This window comes from Tinamus guttatus, unplaced genomic scaffold, assembly GCF_059628265.1.
Source record: "Tinamus guttatus ecotype Peru unplaced genomic scaffold, ASM5962826v1 Tinamus_guttatus_pri_ptg000466l, whole genome shotgun sequence".
In the NCBI taxonomy this organism is placed as follows: Eukaryota; Metazoa; Chordata; class Aves; order Tinamiformes; family Tinamidae; genus Tinamus; species Tinamus guttatus.
Genome location: NW_028289000.1, coordinates 539395 through 567187, shown reverse-complemented (window position 1 = coordinate 567187; position 27793 = coordinate 539395). Strand labels below are relative to the sequence as shown.

Genomic DNA, 27793 nt, shown 5'->3' with positions numbered 1-27793 from the left:
AAAGGTAGGAAGTGCTTTTGAAAGATGACTATTTTGGAAAAACAACATAAAATAGGTAGCTGAAGCACACACACACACATACACAAAGTGGCACATATACTATGTGCAAAAGCAAAAAATAGCTTTTGGAAGGATGGCTAGGATTCCCTCAGATAGAGCACTGTTTTGAAAGATTAAGAAAGTTCCTTTTTATTTCTCTGGAGCTTATCTGCATCAACAGCTTTTCCTGTAAAAGAATTTGGAAATTATTTTTGTAGACAAGCAAAAAAAACCTAAGGACAGTCCAGACATGATAGACGTGGAAGAAAAATGGCCCTATTGAGAATAGGGAGAGCTAATTGCAGACTGCAGAAAGGAAAGGTAAAAATAAGTTGAAAGGAAAATGGAATTTTCAGCAAAAGAGATTTTTTATGCAAAACGAAGGAGATGTTGGTTATAAATTGAAAATAAAGCTGCAGTGACTTGTGCATTGCACAGTTACATATAATGGCAATGGGTGTTATTCTGCATATGTACTTAAATGATATGTTTTTCCCTGAAGAAGCAGAAGACGCTGTAATATCAAACTCTGCCAGTGCAGAAATTGAGATGCACCTGACTGCGTGTGTGCAATATTAATGAAATCCAAGCCCTGAAAGGTAATTGTCAAGGAGTTTTGAATAGATTTGTCCTCCAGAGTCTCTCAACTTTTCCCTATAGAAACAAGCTCTGAAAATAGTAGTTTTTCTTCATTAAGTACATTATCCTCATGTCCTGGGGCTGGTGTGTCAATGGAGGAAAAGTTGTTCAGATCTGAGCACTCCAACATCAATGTTCCTGTGATTCAAGTCTTTTCCACATGACCTTGTGTTCAGATTGTTTTTAGGCACAGATCAGTGCTGTCAGATCATACGTCTTGATCGTGGGGGATCTGGGAAGCTGATTTGACAGGGAAACTCCTCTTTGCCTAGACGACTTCATGAAGCAGAGCCGGGGCATGCTGCTCCTGTTCACCATGAAGAACCCGTCCTTCCCCGAGTACGTCTTCAGCAGCGAGAGCGGCATCATGTGCCTGGACATCCACAGCGACCACCCGCACCTCGTGGCCGTGGGCTTTTATGATGGCAACGTGGCCATCTACAGTCTGAAGAAGCCAAGTTCCCAGCCCAGCTACAAGAGCAGCGCTAAGTCAGGAAAGCACACGGAGCCGGTGTGGCAGGTAAACGCACGTTTCCTTTCCTCTGCGCTGCCTTTTGATTGTGCTGAGGTTGGGCACAGCAGGGGAAACTGCTGTAGGGGCAGAGGTGTTGGTTTAATGCATGCATTGGTGATTGATTCAGATGTGATATCTGAAACTACTTTGAAACTGTACAGAAATGCAAAGAGATCAGGTAAATCCTTGGTCCTCAACAGGAGCTAAACATGTGAGCAAGCCTCTGCTTTAAATTATTATTTTTCATTAGTTTTTGTTATCATAAATTACTTCTCTTCGGGCAGGAACCAGTCTCCTCTGTATATAGCAACATCTATTTATTTTTCCAAATACAAACTCCAAGAGCAGCCACTAATAAGCAGGGTGTAAAATGTAAAATTGACCCGAAAAGAGACCTGGGCTGGGACAGAGCTGACCCAGAAACATCTCCTTGTGAAACTGGCTGCTATTGGGATTCAAAATCCACTACTCTGTCATTGACCTTGAAGATCTCTAGTGAATTAAGGATTGCGACGTGCAGGTGCTGATGTTAAACTAATGCCTCTTAAAAAGCCTCCCTGGCATCTGTTACAGTCTCCAGACAGATGGTTGGTAAAGGGCTAGGGTGAATATATTGTTACATCTGACTGGCTTTATACTTATGCCTACATCGTAACCAGAGTTAAAATTGGAGACCTGTAAGGAGTATGTGCTTCTGGCCTCTTCCACAGCAGCACACTGTGCCAGCACACATTGCAGCTCAATCTCAGTAAACCTGCTGAGGTCCCAGGATGTATTTTTGGTTTGCTGGCTGGGGCTAAAGATATTGCCACCAATACTATTGCTGTCACCCATGTTGGGCTTTCCTGCTTAATGCAATCATACCTCTGTGCACACTGTCTTCCTTTTGCTTTGGCACGCCATGCATAGGTTGTCCCTCCTATCACAGTTCTTTTTTTTCTTTTTTTTTTTTTTTTGGATCTTCTGATAAAACTTACTTGCAAGTGGAAGAACTGCAAGCTTCCCCCATTGGCGTTGTCATGAGATGACTGAACAGCAGTTAGAAGAACTTGTATTTCTGTTGGAAATAAATTTCTGTTAATGGGAGAAATTTGACCTGAAGGTGGATTTTTTTTTCTATTTTTTGTTTGTTCGTTTGTTTGTTTTTCCGTGAGAAAAGGGACTGTTATTCCTCATTTTGCACTAACCATTTCCATAAAGTGATGGCCTCTCAGGTGTGGCTCAAAGATGCTGTTTTCCCTACACAAACATTCCAGCTAGACTGAATGCCTCTTCCTCCTCTTGATTACCCTGTGCAGTTCTTACTTTCGTAGGAAGACCGCAAACCCGTGACTTTAAAGGCCAATTAGAAAAATAACAAAGGTCTCCCCAAAAATTAAGCATCTTGCTCTTTGGACTACATGGTGCCTTTTTTTTTTGAAAACAATACAATCCCTTTCACAATAGAAACAAAATTGGAAGTGAGTAAAGCAACATGACAGTTCTTTTTTTTTTTTGCCATTTCATCTTCAATGAGTTAGTAATATCTCAATAACTTTGCATAAAACAAAGAAAACAAAGGCAATGTAACATAGGCTATTACTAAGACCAAAATAGCATAGTACAAAGTTTCTGTTACCTAAGAATGAGGTTGTCTGCCTGATACTGGCCCCCATTTCATGAAGTGCCTGGCAATGACATCCTATAGATTTGTCAAGAGTCTTCTATGTATTAAGTCCCATTGCAGTTTAAATAATAGAAAATTCTGGCTTGTTTTAAATTATTTGCTTCTAATTCCTTACTTCCAATTGATTAACTTCCAAGAGCAGAAAGAAAGAAAAACATATGCAGACATAAAGACATACGTAATATGAGAATACGTATGTATGCAGTGCAGTGTGGCCCATATCGTTATTGAAACCTCAGTCTTAACAGAAAACAAAAGTGGAAATGATCTCTCAGGTCAGCAGGTTCAGGCCTCTGCCTTTGGCTGCATGGTACAAACAGATCAAACACCAGCTTAAAAGGAGGGAGCTCCTGTGAAACTGCCCAACATGTGGCGCACTTCAGTCACGGTAATGATCCAAAGAGCCATCCAAAGAGCCATCCAAAGCCTCAGCCCACGTCACCTCCAGCCCTGAGAACTCCTCGAGAGCAAGGCGCTAGACGGGGGGGTCTGTTCATGCCAGGGGCTGAAACCCATAGGTTGCCTCTGAGTGAAAATCAGGGTGGCCAAAGTGGTGCAGCTGGACTAGACTCTGCCACCAACCTTGCAGAGTCCAACAGAGCAGCCTCCTCTGGGGACAGGTCACCCTGCTGGGAAGGCATGCTCAGCTTCACACTTTCTTTATACTCTCCCCTCTCTCATCAAAAAGATCATGATTAGGTTCATTTATAGCTGGAGAGAGTGCTTTTGATTTTCTTACCTTCTGTCGCTGGGTTACACCAAATATTTTCTGCAAAACTCAAATAATTCAGATAGACTTTTTCATCTGAGAAAGCTTGAGAAGTTTGGAAGCTTCAGCATTTCAGAAACAGGGATTGATAACTGAAATTGTCTGCTGTGTCAAAGTTTGTTTCTGCTCTTCTGATGTCTCTTAAAACACATTTTGTTAAGAGGTTTCCTTCCATGTGTGCTTCTAGTTCATAGCTGCACATTAAAAATAAGGACTTTTGTTTCTGCTTGCCACTGGGATTAGCACAAAAGCCAGTACTGCTGCAGGGAACCGCAATTTTTTTTTTCTTTTCTTACTTGCTCACTACCAGAATTACTGACTAAATTCCCACTACAGAATATTGACCTAACTGTAAAGAGAACATTTCTTTCAGCTGTGCTTAGAGCAAATCTCGGCTGTGTCAGGCTTACCCAGGAGCACAATTTGGCCTGGGGTTTCTATAGAGAGCTGGCTGGTTAGAAAAACAGCTTTGTTCATTGTGAATTTACTAAATCTGACCTGGCCTGCCTGAGGAGCTGACAACACGGCGCTTCAGATGGCATCTTGAAAGAGTTATTTTCTGTCTTGTATTTGTGCATGGGAGGAGAAAGGACTGGCCACTGCTTACTAACTCCTTGCCAAATACCATTCCGGATAAATGGGATGCTCACTGTTAGCATGAAAAGGACACAGCAGCATTCTGATAGTCTGCACTTTGCCAAAGGAAACCAGAGAAAGTATCAGCTTGTGTAAGAGTTTCCCAGCAGAATTTGTGGAAGTTCCAGCTCAGTGCAAATCAAATAAAACACTCCTGAGACTCTGTCGCTGGAATTTTTCCCATAATGGTGTGATCTCTTCTGCATCTCTGCTTTCTGTGTTTTCATCTAAGTCCTTAAATAACTTTTCATTGAGTCTTGCAATACATGACATCACCGGCGACTCACCTAGCAAGATCTTGTTTTGCTGATGGGAGGAAGTGAGTTTCGTGACAGAATACCACTGCAGGTTCCACAACCTGCTGCTCTGCGCCCCACTCCATGCTACTGGGCACCACTCTGCAAAGAAGGCCTTTCCAGAGAGCTGACTGTATCCTCTGCACTTAGAGAAGAAAAAACATTTTGCCGTAATCTAATGTCACACCAGCACATTGTTTCCTTCCTGATGGCTGTCAGTCTCATAAATCTGTCATCCACCATCAGACAAACAGCTTCTGCGGCATACTTTGCTTTCAAGATGTTACTGCTTCACATAATAGTGTGTTTCTTTGGCTTGGGGCAACCAAAGAGTTTGATGCAAAGAAAATAAAAAGGAGAGACAGAAGGTTGCTCTCAAGGTCAGAATAAAAATCAGCTGTCTCAGACAGACTCACTCCCATTCTCTTGCCTTCACTGCTACAGAGCATGAAACGAGTGTTTCCTGGGGGTAGTTGTGGTAAAAACTTGTTCAACCTGATGAGGATACTGTGGTGGAAGAAATACAGAGAAAAAACAGAAATTTGCAGAAGAGAGCAAGGGAGACCTGAAACTAGGAAGGCTGGACAGGAGATGATGGCTGGTGTTGAGAACTGGCAGGAAGCAGAACATGAACTGAAGGGGTAACAGAACAGAAACCAGACAGCAAGGTTCTTTTAGCACGAAGCACCTGGGATTATACAAGCAAACTGCATCTCTCACTCAGGGTCAGTGCAATGTCTGCACGGCAAACCTGCCTCTGCAGCCCTCCAGGACCTTCCTCCTACTTGGCTCTTTCTGCCAGCCCTGCCTTGCATACCTGGCTGAGTGCAAGCAAGGCAAAAAATGTGGTTGACCTTTTATATCCCAGAAAATTATTCAGGTTACTCTGCATCCAGTAGCAGGGTGTTGCAGCATCAGCTGCCCCAGGCTGTCCGGGACCTTGCGCTGCACTCACCGCTGCAGCACCAGGAAGCGTTTGATGGTTGACAACCATCTGTCATATGTTTTTGCTCCCTTGTCCTCTCCTGAAGGGAATGTAGGCAGCGGCTGTATATGGAAAGGTTGCTCTCTTCTGACTGCAGAAAACGGGATAAAGAACCACAGCTTTCCAGGTGTCCTTAGTAGCTGGGAGAGTTTGCTGCAGAGTCACAGCTGTGCTGGAGGAAATCCTGTCTCCCACAGAGTCTAGTGCCACCATTTTTAGAGAAAGTTCTATTGAGCCAGGGAGGTTGTGTCCCCCGAAGCCTTGGGATCACTTCAGTATTCTGAGCCCAGGGCTTTGTAGTGACAAGGAGACTGGAGGACTTGAAAGTGGCTGTGTGAGAACCACACTCAGAGAACAAGGGGACAGATGTGATGTGCTGTGAACCAACAAAGGCTGCAGCTTTCCACATACTGCCAGCCTCATGCTTAAGTGCTCTGCAGTGTTGTAGACCAGCCAAAGGAAGAAGGAGGCACGAACGCCACAGCAGTGCTGGGATGGAGAGGACTCCTATAGTCAGCTGGAGGTGGTTGAGGCAGGACATGGTGCTGTGGCAGAAGCGCTTGATGAAATCTTCGGCAACATGTTAGTTCACAAAACACTGGGCCACTTCTTGGAGCCACTTTAAGGTTAGGCAAGGTAAGTGCCCAAATACTTCTTCCTAAGTACCTTTGATTTTAATGGACAAAATCTCTGATTTGTAACAGCAGTGTTTTATTTTTTTTTGGGTAGTATCAGAGTACATGTTCTGGAGATTCAGTTTCTGTAGCTGGTTATTTTTAAACTGCACCTTGGCTCTGGATTCTTGCAGGTTATGAATTCTCTTGCAAAGCATTGAAACCCTCCCTTGCAGATCATGTAAGGTTTGTCTGAAAAGGAGCTTTTTGCCTTTGATGCTGCTTTTCCATCTCTACTTCATACAGATGCTGAAATTTCTGCATTCTGCTTCACTGCTGCTTGCTAACTAAATTTTTCTCTAGCACTGTAGTGTTCTTCTCCCTCCCTATCCTTTTACTTAAGATCTGAACCATTTTGTTGTGGATTTTCAAGCTGTTTATTTCTTTTTTGGTGTCTACAAGCCATTTATTGATTTATTTATTTATTTTTGCTTGTTAATTGTAGTTGTGCTAGTTCATGGAGAAAAATTCACTCTTCAGTTTTAAGAGTCCCTTAAGGCCTTGAGATGCTGAAAATCTGTAGTTTCAGATGGTAGAGATGTTGTAATGCGTTTGTTTGATTGCTTGAAACCTATTCTATTACTTTATGGCAATTGCGAAAGTTAATGAAATATTTAACAGGAATCATGAAGTTAGGGTGGATCTTTGTAGAAGGAAGTATTTCTATGCTGGCTCATAAAATTGGACCACCCTGGTCTAAAATGCTGACTGCTGGATCCTGACAATAGACGGCGAAAGCTCGCAGACCAGATGGGTCCGACCCAGCCCGCGGAAGCGGCAGGGCCTGGCTGACGAAGAGGAGCTGGAGATAAGAGATGAGAGCAGAGCTAGATGCTGGGCAGGGGGTTCGCAGGCGCAGCCGTACGGGTTTATAGCAGGGTGTGGGAAGCAGGGCCTCACCACGTGGGCACGCTGGGACCTTCTCCAGCTTCCTGCTGCCCGCCAGGGCCGAGCGGAGCTGTGGTCCGGAGATGTGCAGCGCCTGGAGCTGGAGCCGGCGTCCCCTTCCCTGCTGCTCCGCGATGGCGGGAACCTTCTGTCAGGCGCATTAGAGATGCAGCCTCCGACTTAGCAGCGTCAGACAGCTTGGGGATTTGGATGTGAGCTTGCCCGCCGTGTATGTCTGCTTCCCCTACACACGGAGCAGGGAACTTCATATTTTGTCTGCAAATTGGAAATCTTGCTCAACGAGCACACTCAGAATTGAAACCATGGGCCATGAATTGCAATACGTTGAATACCCCAGAGCTTTGCTGGCCTTTGGCACCCATCATTCAGCTATGTGTTGTGTCTGACACAGGAACACGACCACTGACAGGACAAACAGGAAGAATCTAATGTCTGCTTCCTTGCTCCTTGACTGTTAACATATCAGCCTAATAAATATAGTGGGAAGCGCTGTGAGGGGAATAAGCAAGCAGATTCCTGGTGAAACGCTGTACCGAGCAGAGCATCCAAGTCCCAGCAGGAAGAAAACAAACTGAAAGTAGGGCCAGCCTTATCCAATTCTATTTATAACTGAGCTGTGCTTCCTCGCATGAATCTGAGTCTCTGAAGCATGAATGATGCACAGGCCTCGGGCTGGGTCCTTGCCCTGCATGAATGTCATTCTCATGGCCATACACTCTGCTCAGCTGAGTGCTGGAGTCACTCCCAGCATCACAGAAGATGTTTTTTGCCTCTCAAATTACCTCTTTTTGCCTCTCAGAGGGGTGTGTGGTGTGTGAACGCAGTGGTGCAGTGGGTCTGATTCTTCTGTCTCTGATCTCTCTTGAGTTCATTGACATCCAAGGGATGGTGTGTGGGGCAGTGAGCCCCAGAAGGCAGCTGTCAAGGTGTAATGCACTTGATCTACCTGTAAGAGGGTGGCGATTTTCAGAAGAGGAGTGTTTATAAGGCTAAATATGACATGGGAGTTTATTTTATGTGAAATCTTCAGTGGTGTGAGCACTCTGCTGAAAGTTTCCCTTAGTGGTGGCCATGCTGTCTACTCCAGGGCCTCTCTTGCTTCTTAGACGAACTTTTTGAGGAGGAGCAAACGTAAGGAAGACCTGTAGTAATGCTTGCAAATTGCCATATGCTGTTAGAAGGAGGCGTCTGTATATTATTGGACCAGAAGTTCACACTGTTGCCTGCAGCAGGAGCAACCATGTCAGTGGATGAGCATGCTGTTTCTTTTGGCCCACAAATAAAGCCCCCAGGCAGCCCATGAGCAGGTAGCTGATGGCCTGCAGAGCAGTCCTGCTCCAGGAGCATCCAAGCTCTCGGGGCCTGACCTCTTTATCAACTCCTGTGCTGTGCCTTCCCTGCCAGGGTGCTTCGAGATGCTTTGGTTCTGTCTCCTGGATAGAGTTCTGCCTCCTGGATATTTGCTTGGCAAGTTACTGTCCTGCCAAGCTGGCTGCCTTGGATGCTGCCTAACATCTTTGCAAATGAAGAAGTTGTCTTCATTTCAGTACTTCTCAACTGTAACCAAAGCTGTGAGCCACCCTGGCTCTCCTAACTGACACGCTTATTATTGAGATAGTTATGTACACAAAAAGTAGATAAAATCAGGAGACATCAGAATAAGTCCCTAATTCTGCTTCAGAGAGGATGGCAGGGAGTACTTAGGGCTAGAGTTGTTCACTAAAGATGGATTGAAGGAAAAAACCAATGAAGGAATCATGAACCAGACCGAAAGGGATCCTTGAGCAGTTCGTGATTCATCAGCCATCTAAACAATCTCCTCTCTAATGCAAACACTGCAGCCAAATATTTGAATATTACTGGCCCACCTTTAGGAAGATGCACTCATTGTAGACCTTATCTCTTTAACAGTTTCTATCATGGGGACAAGTTTACTTCCTAAGCACGTAGAGCTGATCCATTCTGTCATGTTGCTTGATTTTACGGTAAATCATCAGCATATTTTTCTACAGAGATCAGAATAGCACTGAGAATTCTGCTCTGCTTATCTTTTATCTCTAGATTGCTGTCATAGCTGAAACATTTACATTTAAAAGAAAATCTAGATTTTCAGATTAGGAACATTTTTCAGTGGATTTATTTTTAAGTGTTTATATATATATATGTAAATTAAAGTAATTTTTATTTATATCTCTCCATCAGCTTTTACTCACTTTTATAAGACTTGTCTGTTACACAAAGCAATCTCATCTATTGCAGTGAATGAAGCAGTCACAGTATGGTTGAACTTGACATGCAATAAACTCATGAGACCTGAGACTGAATTTAAAATCAGACTAAATCTTCATTTCTGGAGCTGAAGAACTGTTCCTGAATCACAGAAATGAGAACTGGCAGAGTCTGTGAGACGAGAGTCCCCTTCCTCCTAGCCAGGGCACCACAGGTCTTGCAATATCGTTCCTGAAGCGCTTTCTTCAAAATGAGACTGAGTAATGTAGCTGTCTTCTCCAGTACTGAACAAACTGAAGCCATTACCTTGTATGTCTTGCATGGTACACACCTCTTAATGCATGCGAAAAGGATTTCTTCCTTTTCCCCAGCAGTGTCACTTTGCTGATTCCCTCACCAGCCTCTGTTTTCTGTACAACTGCCCCATAACCAGAAATTCCCAAATTTGAACTTGTTTATATGTTTTCTTCTTCTGGTCTGTGGCACTTTGCACTTGTCTTTACTGAATTTCACCTTGTTTTCAGGCTGCCTCTAGTTTGTCAGGATAAGTTTGAGTTCTGATCCTAACAAAATCCACTCCTTCTCAACTAGTGTAATCTGCAAATAACCCATATGTTTTGCAATTTTGCAAATGGCTATTGAAAATACTGAATAGAGCTGGACCCAGGACAGTCTCTTGTGGGACCCCTCTAACAGATGTTTTTCCAGGGGGTCAGGAAATTGCTGGCTATTACTCTTGAAGATTTGTTTTTAAATTATTCATCCACTTCATAGTAATTACATCTAGATCTCATTTTCTTAGCTTGATTCTGAAAACATCACAGGGAGTATGGCTAAAGCCTTACTAAATTAAAGGTAAATCATATCTGCTGCTTCTCTCTAATTCTTTAGACCCATTGCCCTGTCAAGAAAGGAAATCAATTTTATCTGACAAGCTCATTTCTTGACAAGTCGTATTCACTGTTTCTTATCTTCTTATCCTGTAAATACTTATATATTGATGACTTGACAGTTTGTTCCAGTTCTCACATTCAGAGTTAGGATAACTGGTCTGCAGTCCAGTAACCTATCTACCAAGACAGGTTTTGTTTTGGGTTTCCTAGAGGAGTTATTTGCTCCTTTCGAGTCCTTTAGAATCTCTCCTGTCTTCTGTTTCTCATAGATAATTGCAAATAATTCAGAGATTGATTCAGCTGCTGCCTTAAGCACCCACGAGTGAATTTCGGCAGGCCTGGGTAAGCTTTATACATCTGTCTCAACTCAGCATTCTGGCCTTAAAGTTAATTTTATTATATGTCTAGTCACAATTTATCTTTTCATGCAGGACTGCAACAAAGAAGGCCTCAAATACTTCTGCCTTACCTGTGGTTTCCAGTGGGACCTACTTTATGTAAGCGATGAACAGAGTCAAACATCAGAGGCTCTGCGACATCTGCTGTCCTGGCTCCTCAGTAGGGGACCTGCAGGAGCTTCCCAAGGTTCCTTCCTTTCTGCTTCCCAGATTTACATTTGGCAGGAAGCTCAGACCAACAGGCAGCCAGGTCGCAGCCAAATCTTCTTCTGCCATATGGCCTGTCAGGTGGCCAAGGTGTACTCAGGACCCTGGAGCTCCCTTGCCCCAAAGTATAGACTAAAGCATAGCTAAAAAGGGAGGTTAACTGGGCTGCTCTGACCTAGAACTTGGAGCAAGCAGTCTGCTATCAATTATCAGAGCTCTGTAAGATCTTCATTCTTGCCCTGAGTCAAGGTGAATCGTCTTGATTTAGCTCAGTCTTACGTTCATCCCAACTAATCATGATGAGGAGTTAGGCTTTCTATCTTCCTTCTTCCAACCTACATGCAACCTACATTCCAACCTACATTGCTGTCAAAGTGTGAGGGACCCCCACACTTGAGGCTGAGGCCTGCTCCTCACCATTAAAACTTGCTCTGCCTGTCACTTGGGATGCATAACCGCTGGCACTGCTGTGACTCTGCATGTGAAGTGCTTTCTAGGCGACCGAGTGAGTTGGTGTTTTAGGGTCTCTTGTGACTGATTTCATCAGGGCAATGTGTGCTCCCCAGGTGAAGGCCTTGGCATCGCTTTTGATAGCTGGTTAGTGATCCTCAGGAGGCAGCGGGGCCCGCTAACAGGCCAGACTGATGAGCCTGATAAGGAGCAAAGAATAGGTGGCAGAATGCTTGATGTCGGACATCTGGGGGCTTTGTTATATAGGCACTAGTTTGTCTCAGCATCAAAGAAGGGCAAGCTATTTGCTCCAGCAAAACCGAAAGTCAGTAGTCTCAGGATCAGCTGATAGTTCTAAGGGACTTTCACCACAGTGGATCCCTTGGGCAAATAGCAGGTGCAAGTGATAAGGGCAGGGAGACAAACAAAGGAATGACACTTTGTCACTGACAAAAGAAAAAGGATGTGAAAAATTTCTCTGCTGGTAATGACTAGATGCTTCCAGATGCTGTTCAGCTGAGAATAGCTGGCAGGAATGAACAAGAAACACATTTGGAGGTGACAGAGGGAAGAAATGAGAACTGTTTCTTAGCTCAAATAAAAGATGGCAGTAAGGGAGTTCAGGAGAATATTTGCTCCAGGAACACTGGAAGCTCCAAAAGAAATGACCAGCAAAGAATTTATCTTAGATCGCTACTTCAGGATGAGCCCTCGGTGTGATGCTGAGACAACCTGTGACATCTGTAGATATATAAAAGCAGGATATCAGCAAAATGCAGAAAGTATTCCTGGACAAATACAGCTAGAGACAGCTGAAGGGTGATTTACTTGCTGCGTTCGGGTGCTTCCTCAAGAAGCAGATGTTTGCCAGTCGGAGGCTGTGGTTTAGGTCTTGCTTAAAAGTCTTTGGCTTCTGTGAATATAAGAGAGAGAAGTATCTGAATCTCCCTATCTATTTCCTGTGCTCACAGGGTGTGATTGGGTAAGTAGGGTTCATGCTGCAAAACATCTCCCAGCTCTCTGGAGGGGCTGGGAAGCATTTGCATTGCTGTGATTCACAGATGGGCTCCTCTGTGAGACTGTGACGCAAATCAGATTTGAAGCCAGATGGGTGAACACCCTGAACTGTTGTGCTTGGACAAATGGCAAGCTATCTGAGAGCAAAGGAAAGGCAAGAAGTGCAGAGAGAGCCTGGTACCTAGAGCTTTTTAGTGAATCGTAAGAGAACTCTGAAGCGTGGAAACAAAGATGCCTGTATATAGCTGAGTAATAAACAAAAGCGTGAAGGAATAGGAACAAAGCTAGAAGAGGCAAAGGTGCAAAATGGGATATGATTATCATGGGCCATAAAAGGGAAGAGGAAATATTTGGGAAGTACATTAGAAGCTAAAGGAATGGTGAGCAGAAGCCCCTAAGTAAAGCAAGTTTTCAGTTAATAATGAGTAGTATGAAGAAGGATAAAGTATTTGATGCTATCCATATTGTTTAAGCTTACAATAAACATCTGAGACTGACTGTTTAAGATGATTAATCCAACAAGGGGATGAGAGCAAAGGCCTGAATAGGGAAAGAGCATGCTAAAGAGTATTTAGATGACACATATGTGTGCTCCTCAGCAGGACCTGCATAAAAGTACCCTGGAGTACCTAAAGAATTAACAAAAACCATCTCAGACTATTAGCAAACACCTTAAGAAGTTTTGGGCTACATCTGTGTTGAATTGTAAACATAGGCTAGTATTTTCGTGCAAGTCCGTATGCAGCATCCAGACTGCATAAGTACAAGTGTCCACTCAGATGCAGGGCTGGGGCGGTGCTCTGGGGCATGGATGCAAGGAAGCATCACTTTGCTGTTTCCAGTGGATGAACATACCTGTGATGGGGTCTGATCAGAGTAGGGAGGCACATCAGGTCTGCTGTCATCAATCCCAAACACTTTTCAGTGATGTAAGAAGCCAATAACTACCAGGAGATGTTTCTGCAGGTGCTTTCTTTGAAGGAGCTGCTCTTCTGTGCAGGAGAGACCATGGCATGGAAGTGGTGCAGGGCCTAGAAACCAGCATGCAGACAATTTACCCGGACTAGAGGCATTCTAACCAGCCATGGGGACTTAAAGTGTGGATGATGGAGCACGCAGTGCATCAGGCTACACTCAGCGTGTAGTACATATGTAGCCATGGAAAGGAGCGTAGGTCCCAAAGGAACAGAAAAGTGAAAAAATACCTTGGGAAAAATGGTACGAATGGACTAGCTGACCAGCCAGACCAAATTCGATGACTGGAAAAACACTGGTACAAATGGCAAAACCATCTATAAATGTCTAGAAAACGGTGATTCAGTGAAGCCGAGATGGATTTGTGCAGAATAAATTGTCAGGCCAGTACAATTACTTTTCTTTCTTTTGTTTCAGAGAAATGGGCATCATGAAGAAGGGGAGGCGGTTGAGGTTATCACCTCTATCTGTCTTGCCTTGACTAAAGCTTTTGATCCAGGCTCACACAGTGACATTCTTATAAGCAAAGTAGAGAAATATGGATTAGATAAAATCACCATAAAAAGGTTGCTCAGATGGCTCAGGCAGTGTGCTCAAAGAACAGTTATCCGGGACTTGCTGTCAGGCTGTGAAGATGCTTCAAGTGAGAGCCTCCAATTGCTGGCCCAGCCTCTTCTTGTGATCAATACTTTCATTAACAACTTCAATTACAGAATAAGGAGGCCCCCTTGGGAGGACAGAGCACTTTGCAGGACAAGATTATATTCCAAATGATCTTGATAAATTGGAAGAAAAGTCCACAATCAATGTGATGAAATTCAATAAAGACAAGCAAAAATACTGCATTTAGAAAGGAGAAATTAATGCATGGATACAAAGCAGGGCATGGCTGGTTAGGCAGCAGCGTACAAGGAGGGGGATTATGGCAGATCGCAGCCAATGGTCAGCAGTGCAATATTGTTGAGAGACATGTGCCATTCTGCTGTGTTAGCAGGAATCTGAGATGCAGGAGGTTGCAGTCCTGCCTGCTCGTGCCTAGAGGAGGCTCGGCAGAAGGGCAAGGACAGGAACAGGGAGAGTGAAAAGCTTAAGAGAGCAGGATCTGGAAGGAACAATGAAGTAATGGGGTTTGAGAAAGAGGAACGGTGACACTGTAAACTTTTCTTGTCCTTTTGAAGATTGCTTTAAGGGGGGAATGAACGGAAGAGAGATGGCAAGGAGTAATTGGCTTGATTTGCAGTAAAGGAGATTTCCCATATGCAGCCAACACTACAGTACTATAACAGTAATAATATAATAAAGTCATCACATGGGAAGTGCCTGTCACTGGAGGCTTGTGAGAGCAGGCAATGGGTGAGAGCAGGCTACTGTCAGCAATGGTAGCGGTATATCTGGTCCTGCATCAGAGCAGGAGAGAGGTCTTCTTCGGTCCCCTCCCACCCAGACACTGCCATGGTGGCTTTGCTGAGGGTCGCACTTATTGCCAGGTTGGCACGGCGAGGAATTTGTCTCTAGCTCACATTGGCAGGGACCTTCTTTAGCAGCCTGGGGAGATTGTCACCTGCTGGAGTTGTCTGAGCTTGTCTTACTCAAATCATTCTTAGAAGGGGGTCCTGCTTTGTCTCTCCTCGTCTTTACCTGTGACAGACCTTACTCTTTTAAGAGCTGAATGACCAGAGCTCATTTCTTTGACCTAGGACAGGAGACAGTGGAGCCCTGTTACTTCAGCTCCAGCAAAGGGCTCCATGAAAGCTGATTAACAAGGACAGAAAGAAATGCTCAGTAGTCATCGTGCATCTGTTGTGTGTTGCACCCCACAGTTGGGCTTTGGCAAGTCGAGAGGCAGCCGGAGGGATCTGTGTTTGTAATAGCAGATGTCCCCTTACGAGAAAGCAGCCAAGGCAGCCGCATGGTGGGCATTGTTTTGCCCAATTGTATTTTGCTAATGTGAGGGGTTAGCGGCTGCCATGCCATGAAAGCTGATCCAGCATTATTTCTTATATAAAAATGACATCAGAAAGATGGGAATTTTCAAATCAGATCGGATAAATGGACTAATCTCCTGCCTTGGACATGAGCCACTACCAGCTGCCATCCACAAAGATGATAGTATTCTCTTGCTGTGAATTAGTGGATTAGTGCCCTGCTAACCCTCTGTACATAGCAATGAACATGCAGATTTCTACCTTTATGTTTTTATGAACAAATACAGATTTGCACAGTCTTCAAAATATCAGGCTTCACAAAGAAGAAAGTGTGAGGCTCTTCTCCAGTTAAGTCACAGCAGTGAGTTTCACAGGCTATTTTTGCACTGCAAAAAAACCCCAGTAAGGTTAAAGATCATATTCAAAAAAAGAGCAGTTTTCTTTGATTTTATTACAGATCCCACAATGATCTGTTACAGGAAGTGACTTGCACCATTATATTTACTTGTCTCAGTTCCACTGTTTACACGCACTTTCCTTTCTCATGTGGTTTTTTTTTGCTTTCACCATATGATAACTGAACTTTTTCTTTGAATTGTATCATGCAGCCAAAATCCCAGATCATTGTCATAAGCTTTGGAAAAGAAATAACGTCTTCCTACCATACGTACAGTTGCCTTGTGCTCTTGTCAAACGTGCCACCTCACACAGCCTGGAGATTGCTAATGACAGGAGGTTGTGCCATGTTCACAGGGGGAACTGTGAGTAGAGTAAAGACCAATTCTGAGCACATGCCCAATTTTATTGCAATATTGTGAAGGTTAATTGCTCTATTAAGTGCCCATGGTATTCAGAGATCAGGAGAAAAAAATCACAAACACTATTAAAGTGTCAGAGGTGTTGCAGGCAAATTGAAAGAATCTGTTGACTTCTGTGGACTGATCTGAATTTAGGAGTAGGAGTACACCAAGCAAATCAGCCCACTTGGCTGCTTGGGGCAGTTGACCTGAGCTGTCTGTGCAATGGATGAGGTGAAGTGGTTTGTTAAATCTACCTGGGCAGTGATGGTAAAAGACTTGACTAGATCCCCATTGGTGAGAGTGCTTGGAGTGTGCAAATGCTGGGGAAAAGGGCTTCACTAGCTTGCTACAGCAGGTTGTATTAGTGAGGACATGATGACTACAGGCACCACTCACACAGCAGAATCACGGAAGAAGTCCAGCACTTGGGCCTTCATCTATGTGTTTTCTGTTGCTGTGAGGGGCTGTAGCTTGGGAACAAAACATCTACATTGTGCTTAGCAAGAGCAGGGCCAGTGAAATCAGCTTCAGTTGCTCCTGCCCAGCTTGAGCACATGTCACTAATGAGAGCCTGGCTGTGTGCTTTGGTGGTAGCTGGGCCTCTCTTCTGAGGGGACCTCAACCAGCTGTGATCCAAGCATCTACATCATGTAAGTGGGGCAGATGGTGTCTCTAGGCTGAAGGATGGGCTCAGACCCATACTGACTGCAGCACAGATGTGTGTGGCCTGCACTTCTCTCTCATCTGCAGCTCAGGTTATTGTTGGGTTTAATCTGGAGGTTTCAGATACTGGGGATTGCTTTTCCTCTGGTGTGGTCCTGGCACAGTAAAGGATATTGGGGCACTTGTGTTAACTGCTCCCAAGCTTATATAGCAATATCCTAGCATTGTCTTTTCACTGAAGATGCTGCCTTAGGAATTTGTTTTGCCTGCCTCAAGCGAAGTTTTTTATTTGAAAAATCATTTGGGAAAGTAGATAGGAGGAACATGAATTAAGAGAGAGATATGTTGGATATATAAATAGAAAGATCTTACTGTCAGTCACGTTTAGAGTGACATTAAAAAAAAAACTTCAAATTTGAAACATAATTTTATGTACCTCACCTGGGACCTGTGTTTGTAAGCAGTCCTTCTGAACACTACATTTTGCACTTTGAATTAAAAATGCTTACTGTGCTTCATCTGAAGCACTCACTAGTGACCATCACTGTCAGTGCTGGGTCATGATCTCAGGAACATGTCTATGGAATAGATACCCAGCACATTTTATGAGCTATGGCACTATTTCAGCCTTGGAAATCACTGTTACCTATGTGTGCCACTGGACTAACTTTTGTTTCATTAGCTGTTTTATTCTGTATTGTTTTGCACCACTCCGCTAAGGTAAGATAGCAGAAGGAACCACTGAGAACCTTATTATTTCTCTAGTACAAGGATGCTTAAAGATATTTGCTTTCATGAGACTCTTTGGTTGTTTCTCATGGCCGTGTTACTGGCGTTTCAATTCATTCTCAGATGGATTCCTGTAAAATTTTGTTTTTCCTTTCTCAGAACAGCGTGTTCTAGGTAGGAATCCTGTTCACTAGAGGATTAATTACTCTTTGGTGAGTCTCTTGCTGAATTTTCATGCTCCACAGGACTTCATAGTATAAACAATTTTCTAAAATAGAAATAACACTATTTCTCCCAAGGAAGTAGTATAATATCCAGCAGAATATCCAGTCCCTGTAATTAAAGTATATGAATACTGCTTATTTTCTGGAATAGGTTCCAGGTAAATAACTGGTCATAGATGGAGTATTTGGTAAGCACCAGGATAATCATGTCTGTTTATTGAAAATGATATTTAGGAAAACGTATCTTCTGCAAGGCTTGAACAGGAACAAATACACCTTTAAAAGCCTCGGCAGAGTCTGCGGAAGTGCTTGTCCTAAACTGACAGATGCCGCCAGGAGTGAATGTTGACAGGCCCAGTGACAAGTCATCCTTTTCCCTTCAGTCTGATTGAATCTCTAGATCTGAGAATTGAGCGTTTTTAATGCTTTTGGTCTAACTGAAATGTCTCTTCTAAACTATAAGCCGTTTATCTGGGTTCTGATCTCTACTGCTGAGCTATCACAGTCAAAAGGCAAATCTCCATCCCAGGCAGACATGCTCTGAAGGTGTAGGAAGGATTTCAGCTTTAATGGGGACATTCTGATCCCCCTTAAGCAGGAGCCCTACAGACCCCTATTATGCATTGCCTGCAAGGGCTTGTCTGCCCCTCACATAGGGACAGAAAGCTAATGTGACGTGGACTGACTAAAGGGTAACCCTGTGGCACTGTGCTTGGAGTAATTAGCCAAATGGAATGGGATTAGTTTGCAGAAAGAAATCATTTACCTGTGTAAATGTCCTGCTCTGGAGACCCTTGCACTACCCACTACCACCGCTATTTGGAGTAGACTCAGGAGCTTCTGAGACTGCTGTGGTATCTAGTGCTGTGTGTCTCAGATGCCTCAAAGATGCCTCAGATGCTTTCCTTGATAGCAGTGCTCCAGTCAATGCTGGGACAGGTTGTTCTGAATTAGACACAGATTCCTCAGGTGTGGGACTCTGCCATCCCACCAGCATCCCCGCAGGAAAGTCGGAGTCCCACACCTTAGTTCTGGGCTCCCCAGTGCAGGAGGGATGTGGGGCTTCTGGAGAGGGTCCAGGAGAGAGCCATGAAGATGATTAGGGAGTGAAGCATCTATCATATGACGAAAGACTAAGTGAGCTGGGCCTGTTTAGTCTAGAGAAAAGAAGACTGAGAGGAGATCTGATCAACATGTACAAATACCTGAGGGGAGAATGTAGGGAAGATGGGGCCAAACTCTTCTTGGTGGTGGCCAGTGACAGGACAAGGGCTAATGAACAAGTTGAAACACAGGAAGTTCCACCTCCATGTGAGGAAGAACTTCTTTACTGTGAGGGTGACAGAGGCCTGGAACAGGCTGCCCAGAGAGGTTGTGGAGTCTCCTTCTCTGGAGATCTTCCAAACCCGCCTGTCACGTGCTCTAGGTGTCCCTGCATGTCCAGGGGGGTTGCACTAGGTGATCTGTAGAGATCCCATCCAACCTCAGCCATTCTGTGATTCTGTGAATAACAGGGAGCCCTGGCTGTCACACAGACTGTGGAGAGCAGGGAGTGTGTTTGGAAGCTATGAGATGCCCAGCATCAGGCATCTTGGCTGAAAACCACATCCTCTTTAAGGAAGGATGTGAGAAGACACTGCTGAATGCCCAGGACTCTGTTCTGCTCTGCTAATGCTGAATGCTCGATGCTGACTGGGACTGTTTGCCTGTTTTAAGGTCAAGTGGCAGAAGGATGACATGGACAACAACTTGAACTTCTTCTCTGTCTCCTCAGATGGGCGGATAGTGTCATGGACATTAGTTAAGGTAAGCAGTAGATGTCAATTTCCTTTTCCAGACAAACTAAAGCCAATTGCCTTTAAAGTTCAATGGCGCACTTGATTTATTAGTATTTAGACAGATTAGTATTTAGATTAGATTTAGATTTATTATTAGGTTTGAAAAGACTTGCAGATTATAGATTGCAGGTGCAGTGCCCACTTGCTGCTGCTGGCCTCCAGCTGGTCTGGGGCTCCAAGTCAAACTTTGAAACAAGCAGAACCAGCCAACTCCTTGCTCTGAGGTTACTCTTGCTCCTGCCTGCAGCTGCAGGCCACAGAACAGAGATCCATAAGCTTGGAGGTCAGGGATCGTTTTTCTGGTTTGCAGTGGTGGGAATTCAAGGTAAATCCTTGCTCTGAAACCCTCTTTGTCCTGGGAGAGTCACTCAGAGAAAGGGCAGGATTTTCCCCTTCTTCTCTGCCTTCAAGACTTCTGCTTCTAAAATGCTTCCAGAAGATTTCAAGATTTTGATTCGGAATGGGAGTGGGAAGATACAACCTCCTCCCCAGCTCTGGCATGATATTTCATGGTCTGTCTTTGATCAATCTTTTTTTTTTTGAGCACATGCATTGATAGAGAATTACCTTTAATGTCTCTAAATGAGCCTTAGGTTTATGTCTCTGAATCTCCCACTGTTTTTCTCTACCGACGAGCTGATCTAACACTTGAAGATTTCAAATCTTGTACCTCACAAATAATTGAACTACCCTAAAATAGATGGAGTTCAAAATGCAATTATTTCCCAGCAAGCAAATTTATTTATTTACGTCCTTGGGTGCTCATTTTTTTCAATTATTTATACCAAGGTGCTCAAAGGTGTTTTTCAATTATTTATACCAAGGTGTTCTGAGCATTTGAGGCCTTGCCACCAATGGCAGGAGTTCATGTCTAACTGTACATATTTTGTCCCATAGTTATACAGGGAGAAGAAGCTCCTTGCAATGAACACAGCAAGAGAGTGCATTGATTATTAGTTCCTTTGCAAACTCCTCCAGGTTGATATATACAACTTTAGATAGAAAAATCTCTTTTATAAATCCCAAATCCCTGTGCCACATTAGCTCTCAGAGTTTCCTAGGCAGGGACAGGTAACCACCAAGTGAACATGAAAAGATCAAGTGGGTAACACAAACCCCTGGATATAGATCATGCAGTTAAATACATCCAGTTAAAGTGACTTAGCAAGTTACCCCTATCATGTGAGCCTCAATAACAGAGTGTGCTCAGCCTGCTCCACTTAGAGGGTGTACACTTTGGAGTAAACTTCAGAGAAATGCCACAGTGGGAAAATCGAAGAGTGTGCAGATGGACTCTGATGGCAGTTCACCTGACAGAGAGCATTTTACTCTCATTTCTGTCATTTATCTATGCTTAACTGTGTTTCCACATCATTAGCTGTTTATTTCTTTCCCTTGAACATGTTCTATGCTTACTTAACTGTCCCTGCTGTGAGTTTCGAGATCTGCTTAGCACCATGTCATTTCTACTCATCCCTTGTGCTTCGGTTGTAAGCTTGGCCACAGTCTGACCATGGGAAAAGCTCTGTTTTATTAGATTTTTTTAAGGTGAAGTTAGCAGAGCTGTTATGTACTTAGCATGCAAGGGTTGAAAACAGCATATTTTTACATGCTGACAGCTTTCTTTTCTTGGGCTGAGATTGACAGGGAAAGCCAAAGATTGAACCAAGGGGCTGTTTTATTACCTGTGGTTTTGTACCCAACAAGGAGGAATGGACAACCAGCTTGAACTCTGGATAGTTTTACAGAAGAATGATCTCTGATTTTTATTTAGAATCAAATTAAAGAAACCTCAGAACTTCTGTTTGGAAAAGCATAGTACAAATATGGAATAAATGAAGGAGAAGCTTCATTAATCTCTTTGAAAGGACCATCCAAAAGTAAAGCTTCTTCAAATACCAATAACGTTTCCAACACTGAGAGCACAAAGGAAACAAATTCCTTCTTACTTCCAACTGGAAATTTGGCAGGTCACACTCCAAATTTGCATAGAATTATTGTCAAATGGTAGCTAGGAGCAGCCCATGGGCCCTGGCCACAGTGGCTGTCTCTATTAGGAACTGACACGATCGCTTTGGGCTCCTCCGTTACTTGAATAGTAATGACTAAAGGGAAATGGGCAGCTGCAAGGCCTAATTCACTAATGCTTACAAAGTGCTTTGCAATTCTTAGGCAGAGGCGATGTGTTATTGTTCAGCGTTCCTGGAAGGCCAGGCTGCCGGCAGGCTGTTTACCCAGAGGAATATGTGAATGGCTCAGGCGATAAGCAGCCCCTGGAGCAGATGCGTTTTCCAGATTGCAACGCTGGGTACAAAATAAAAACAGCACAATGGTCCATGCAAATACGATCCCTTGCTGAGCTGAGAGGCTACAGAAACTGCCCAAGGAGGAGGCCTAGGCCAGATGGAGGTGCTGTGAGGGACCTTTGAAGAAAGGCCCCAGGAAGGTACATGCTTAGAGGAACAACTATGTAAAATCACAGAATCATTATGGTTGGAAAAGACCTTCAAGATCATCGAGTCCAACCGTATTGTTGTTTATGCTTCTACCTGGACAAACTTTGACTGTGCTAGCACCCATATGGGCAGTCCAAAGCACAAGTCTGACGAGCAAAGGCTCTGCTCTAGGTGCATCAGCATGATCAGCCGTGGGCAGCTCCAAAGTTGCTCTTTGGATGGGGCTCATGGCCACCAGATACAGCTTGCATGATGGCAGGTGCCTTCTGAAGAACCATGAGACCTTGGTGTGTGAGCACCCTGCTCAGCGTGTCCTGACTGTGCTCACAGCGGCCAGAGCAGGTCTGTTCGGATGGGCAGTGAGCAGCAGGTGATATGTGCTCTGCTCCTGGACACCTTGGGCACTGCTCTTTCCAATTCACATATTTACCAGCTCATGTGACCACTTTTTTATACATCCTTTCTGAATTTAACGCACATTCTGCAAGAAGAGTCACTAACAGACGGAAGGTCTCTAAGGCTGAAGGAGTCTGGGCTGCTTCTCACTTCTCTCACAGATAAAAGTTACTCTCCCAGAATTGCCCATCAGTGGCACATGGGTATGCAGCAGTGCAAATTAATGAGAAAGAGGTAAATTATTTTACAGGCTTTGAACTTTCTTGGAGCTTCTTTGAATTTATCCCCCAAAATAAAGTAAAAGTGCCACAGCGTTGTCTCCTCTGAATTGCAGTACCGTATAAATGTTCACAAGGTCTTTACCCACCTTCCCTAACACAAAATTCCCTGAGATTGACTTTCCCAAGCAGAATCTGCTTATCCACTTGAGTCTTGCTCTGGGCTTAGGGAAGCTCCAACCGAAGCCTGATTCACTGAGCTAAAAAGTTATGTTTTGTTCTCACAGTACTCCAGTGGGAAATCTGCAGATTCATGAAAACATCCAGTCCTCAGCCCACACTGCTCACTAATTTAATCTTTACTTCTTTGTTCTTTTTATTAGCCCCAGGGTATTCTTATATTCATAACTAACTCTATTCTCCAGCGGTATTCTAATTCCCAAAGCTAGTCTAAGAATGGATCTTTGCCCTCTTGTTGCTTCTTCATGCTCACCCATATTGTATCTATTCTATTTTCATCTGTATTTTTTTTTCTGCTGCCTGGACTGTAAACTCTCTGGGACACAGCATTTTTGCTCTGTGTTTGCATTGTATCCAGCACAGTGGATCCAGCACATCCTGGCCTGTGGTGAGAGTGCTTTGGAGCTCTGGTGATAACAACAATATAAGGCACCTTTCCCTTGGGGTAGCTGCTTGCTACCGAGTCTGTGAATAACGGGACTATTCAGCTAGTCTGGTAATAATAGGGAGGTGATAAGAATCAAGGACCAGCAAGGTGGTAAGTTACTATCCCTTAGCAGAGGAAAGAAGAGTGTGGCTTTAGTTAGCCCCCTGGTGATATGCAATACCCATCTTACAGCATGCAGGGTGGTTTCACTTACTGCTATGATTTAAGCTAACAGTAGCAACCCACAGTTGAAAATGTTGACCAAAAAACTCTGCCGGGTCAGGTTCATGTGCCTGCATGAGGTGCTGCGGTGGCCCTAAGCACTAATGTGTCAAAACATCAGGTTCCAGGAGGTTTTATGTAAAATAGGATATTACTAGGCTGCCTACTGCAAGCATGAAGGGACAGCTTTTAGGGACAGCTTTTTAAAATTCCTCCATAAAATTTGCCATTTTGAAGTACTGAATATCTCTGTATTGTTTCTGTAAAGCCTGTTATTCATGTAGAATCTCTTCTGCCTGCAGAATGAGCTGGTTCGTACAGATGTCATCAAGCTGTCAGTAGAAGGAGCAACGATGCAGGGGCCAGAGGGGCTACAGCTGCAAACGCTTGGTAGGAACCCAAGTTCTTGTCATGCTATTCAGTTAGTGACACGAAGTCTCTAATCAGTCATTTCAGAGAATTAAATTGGGATAGCAAGTTGCAAGGGAGCTAAAGAAAGGTTACTTCTCCTTGCTTTGATCATGTTGTAGGGCAAAATCTGTCTGGAGCAGAGGTCACTAATTGAGGTCAAGGTTTGCTGTTTAAATCTTTGTCTTTGCTTGCAGAAAAGATGAGCATCCATTCCAAAAATAAATGTCTGGTTTTGCTGTGAAATCCTAGAATGGACAAGACATAGGGCTTTACCTGTATCTGTCAAAACTAAAACCACTTTTTTGTTCCTACCAGACATTGGTCTGGACTAGCCAAATCAGGACAAAAAGCCATCTCTGCTCTCTCCTGTGCATGCTGCTTGACTGGCCAGTGGTGGATACAGCTCCTCTGGCTTTTGCTGTTTAGGTTTCAGCATCTACTCTGAGCCAGCTGGACTCCCTCTGTAGAAAGTGGAGACAGTGCAATACTTCCAGGCTGAATGCCCTCACCTTGCCCCTCCTTTGTCTGAGATAGGATAGGATAGGTCAGCTCGGGAGGCCTTAGACTGCACAGGCAGCCTTGAAAAATCCCTTATATCTTGTAGAAAATACCTCTTTTGGCATGAAGCAATGGCCTGGGTTTGCAGAAGGCCTCTGCAATGTGTTTAAGGATCACCGTCTTTCTAGGCTAGTAATTGACGCACAATGTATGTTGGTGAGAAGTCTTTGCTCTGCCACACAGTTTGGGAGAGACTAGCTAAAGTAGTACAGTTCAAAACTCCCAGGGGCTTTGAGATTATTGGTTAATGTTACCAGGCAATAGATATTCAAAGACTGGCCTTGAATATTTAACAATCTATTTAAACGTTAAAAAATGCAGACAGCATTACTGGGTTGAAACGATCTTAGCAGTTCCTTTGGGGATTCCTTTTTTTTTCCCTAAACATTTAAGACACAATGCTGTTTTTGTCTGCCTTTTTACAAAGTTCTTTGCTTCTGAGCCTTGTCTGCTTGTTGCTCCTCTGGTGTCTTTCCTGATGTGGTTTCCTGAATGATCAACAGCCCCAGATTTTTGCAGGACTTCTCAGATACTCCATCTTCTGCAAGGACCCTCCTGTCACCACGATGTCTGCTCTTGGGTAGAGGGTCTCTAGATGCAACCACTCCCCAGCTGTGCTTTTGGCTTTGTGGAAATGAGCCTGCTAAATGGCTTCTTAACTAAAGGTGAAAAGGACACAAGGAGGCATCAAATGACATTTCCTCTCTGGATGCTCTTAGGCATAGGAAGTCATTTATATTTTTGTGAAAAACAAGGAAGCAAAAAAGATCTGTTCTTCACTAATATTCTGTTAGAAGGCAGACCTAATCCTGATGACTCTTACATTGGTACCAGGCATTTAAAATTCATAGCAGAATGAATCCCAGTTTTGGGCTGAACACTATTGACATTCATTGCTTCCACTGTTGCATGGAGAAACACTCTTATTCTTGAGCTCCACATAGGTGTCAAGCACAGTTGGACTCTTGGAGACCTTAGGGACTTTTGGAATCAGAGACTAAAACCTAGCGGGAGGTTTGGTGTAGCTAGGGTTGAGAAGGGGATGAACAACAATGTCTGAGGGCAGAGTGCAACGCTAGTGCCTTTTCTGAACCTAGCAGCAGCCTTGAAGGTACGCAGAAGAGAGAAGTCTGGATTTAAACCAGGAGCTGGTGTCTCTGGGACTGTGAAAGATGTTTCTGAAAAGAAGCTCTGCTTCTGATCAGCTTTGTCATCTGCTTGGGTGCCTGAGGTTGACCCCAGAGAGCAAGAGACATTGTCCCTTGGGTGGCACTGCCTGCAGAGGCCACCTGGCAGGCACTTCTAATCACAGATCTGTGTCAGCGTTTCACGGAGCTCAGGGTTACGTTTGTGTAGTCTGAGCTCTCACAGGCAGCCTCAGGGTTCCACGGGCTTCAGATCTCATCAACTGATCCCTGTCACCAGCTAGAGAGGCAGCTCACACTAATGGGTATGGGGTAGGGACTCAGAGAGCTCAAGCCTGTTCCTGACCTGCCGTGCAGCTTTCTCCAAGTCCATTCATCCTTCTCCTAGTTCCCTTGTTCCCTTTGCCTGTGTTGTCTTGGGGACAGCTCGGGAAGCAGTTTAGAAGCAGCAGCTCTGATTTCTGCTGGGGGTGTCTGGCTAATAAATCGCTTCTGAAAACCTTGGCAGCATGTGTGTGCCATAGGCAGGGAATGTGTGCAGGGCAGATGAACCCAATCTCTTGTCTGACGGTCCTTTCTTCTCTTGATAGGCTGCGGGACATCATTTGATTTTCACAAAAAGATAGATTATTTATTTCTCGTTGGTACTGAAGAAGGGAAGATCTATAAGGTAAGAACAGTTTCTTTGTCTCTTGCTTTACATCCCCTTGCCATCGCTCATCTTTTAGGTTCATCATCTGAGCTGTTTGTTCAGACATCAACAAAGTACGACTTTAGAGGCCAGGCCTGCCCTCAGATCCCTGTGGTGAGCCCAACAGCCCCAGAGGCCTGCGAGGAGCTCTCTGCACAGACCCAATTAAAACCTTTTCCACAGACATGTTTTTCATGCAGGCTACAACCCAGAATGCTGTGCAGATTGCAGCTGTGCGAGTGAGGTACCAGATGATCAGAGCAGGAGTTAAAAGGCATCGATCCTCTACCCTTATGACTGCAGGGAAATGGCAGGAGGAGAATCTCCTCTCTTTTCTTTTTAGACCTGTTATCTCATGAGCAATGAGGCTAATGAAACTTTTTTTTTCCTATGGATTGGTGTCCTACAGCCCTCCCCTTCCACCGTTACAGCCTTTGACCTCCTCTGAGCCCTGCATTCCCCTTGGCCTCACCTCCATCTTTTTGTCATCTCCTCTGATCCTCCCTTTGGTCACCGCTGTGCTCCTCCCCTATTTAATGCTTGCAATACCATGCTGTAGCCCTTGTTTTGCTCAGACACTGTCAGCTACCTCCCTTCCAGCGTCCACCTGCAGCCTGACACCACAGTACCCACTGCTGCCTGGAAGTGCTCGGCCAGCTGCTGCCAGGTGGACAGGGCAGCATTTGATTATCCTTCTCTGGGCTAGGCACTGCCTGAGTGTTTGCACTCTTCATGGCCACCTCTTTTTATGAAATACGTAAGACCTTAATATAGCCAAGGCCCTTTCACCACCAGCTTTGGCTGAAATTGCAAGTAAGGTCAAAACTTGTTTGGGAGGAGAGACGAGCAGACAGCAGGTCGCAGCCATTGTGGTTTCTTAAGAAACGAAGCTAAAAATAGAAAATTTTGAGCTCTGTTGTATGTAGCCTTGCAGATAAAGCCAGTAACAGCTCATGTTACTCATAACAGTTTTGTTTGTGCAGGATTCCTCTGAGCTTGTTTTTGGGCTCTGTTAATGCTGTAGCCACAGCCCTTCAGCGAGGGGGAAGGTCCCATCAGCAGGGCTGGCTTGCAGAGCAGAACCGGCCAGCCCTCTCTAGAGGTGGTTGTGAGCTCCCCCCAACTATGTGCCCCCTGCAAAACAGAGGGGAAAAAAAGGAAAAAACAAAAGAGAGAAAAAGAACCCAAAGAAAATCATATTCTAAAATCAATATCAATCATTTAGGCAAGACAAAATTAGCAGATATGCATCCCTTCTAGAGGGACAGTGCTGACTGAAGTCCTTCTTTCTGCCAGGCTGTGAGTCACTTTGACAAGACAGACACGGAGGGAAATGGGAGAAATGGGGGTTCTGGGGTGAAGGACAATGGGAAGGAGATGTGGCTTTTTGCTGATGCTCTCAGGATAAAAAACAGCTGTTTAATCACAGACAGATGTTTGGAGCTGGCAGATCGCCCACAGTAGTCGGCACCCTGGGTATTGCTCTCCAAGCTGTTTGGGTCCTGTTGTAGCTTGTCCTGACAAGAGGCAGTAATGAATCACATGTTCAACTTT

At 44.3% G+C, this 27793-nt stretch overlaps 1 protein-coding gene across 1 annotated transcript in view; it reads left to right on the top strand.

The window, feature by feature from the left end:
• Window positions 1–912: 912 nt before the first annotated feature.
• LOC104578084 (dynein axonemal intermediate chain 1-like) overlaps window positions 913–27793 on the top strand; it is a 77563-nt gene continuing 50682 nt past the window's right edge. The window contains exons 1-4 of the mRNA XM_088532700.1: window positions 913–1198; window positions 19354–19443; window positions 23737–23824; window positions 26139–26218. Of these exons, the coding sequence (XP_088388826.1) occupies window positions 959–1198; window positions 19354–19443; window positions 23737–23824; window positions 26139–26218 (498 nt within the window). The 5' untranslated portion in view covers window positions 913–958. The remainder of the gene's footprint in view (window positions 1199–19353; window positions 19444–23736; window positions 23825–26138; window positions 26219–27793) is intronic.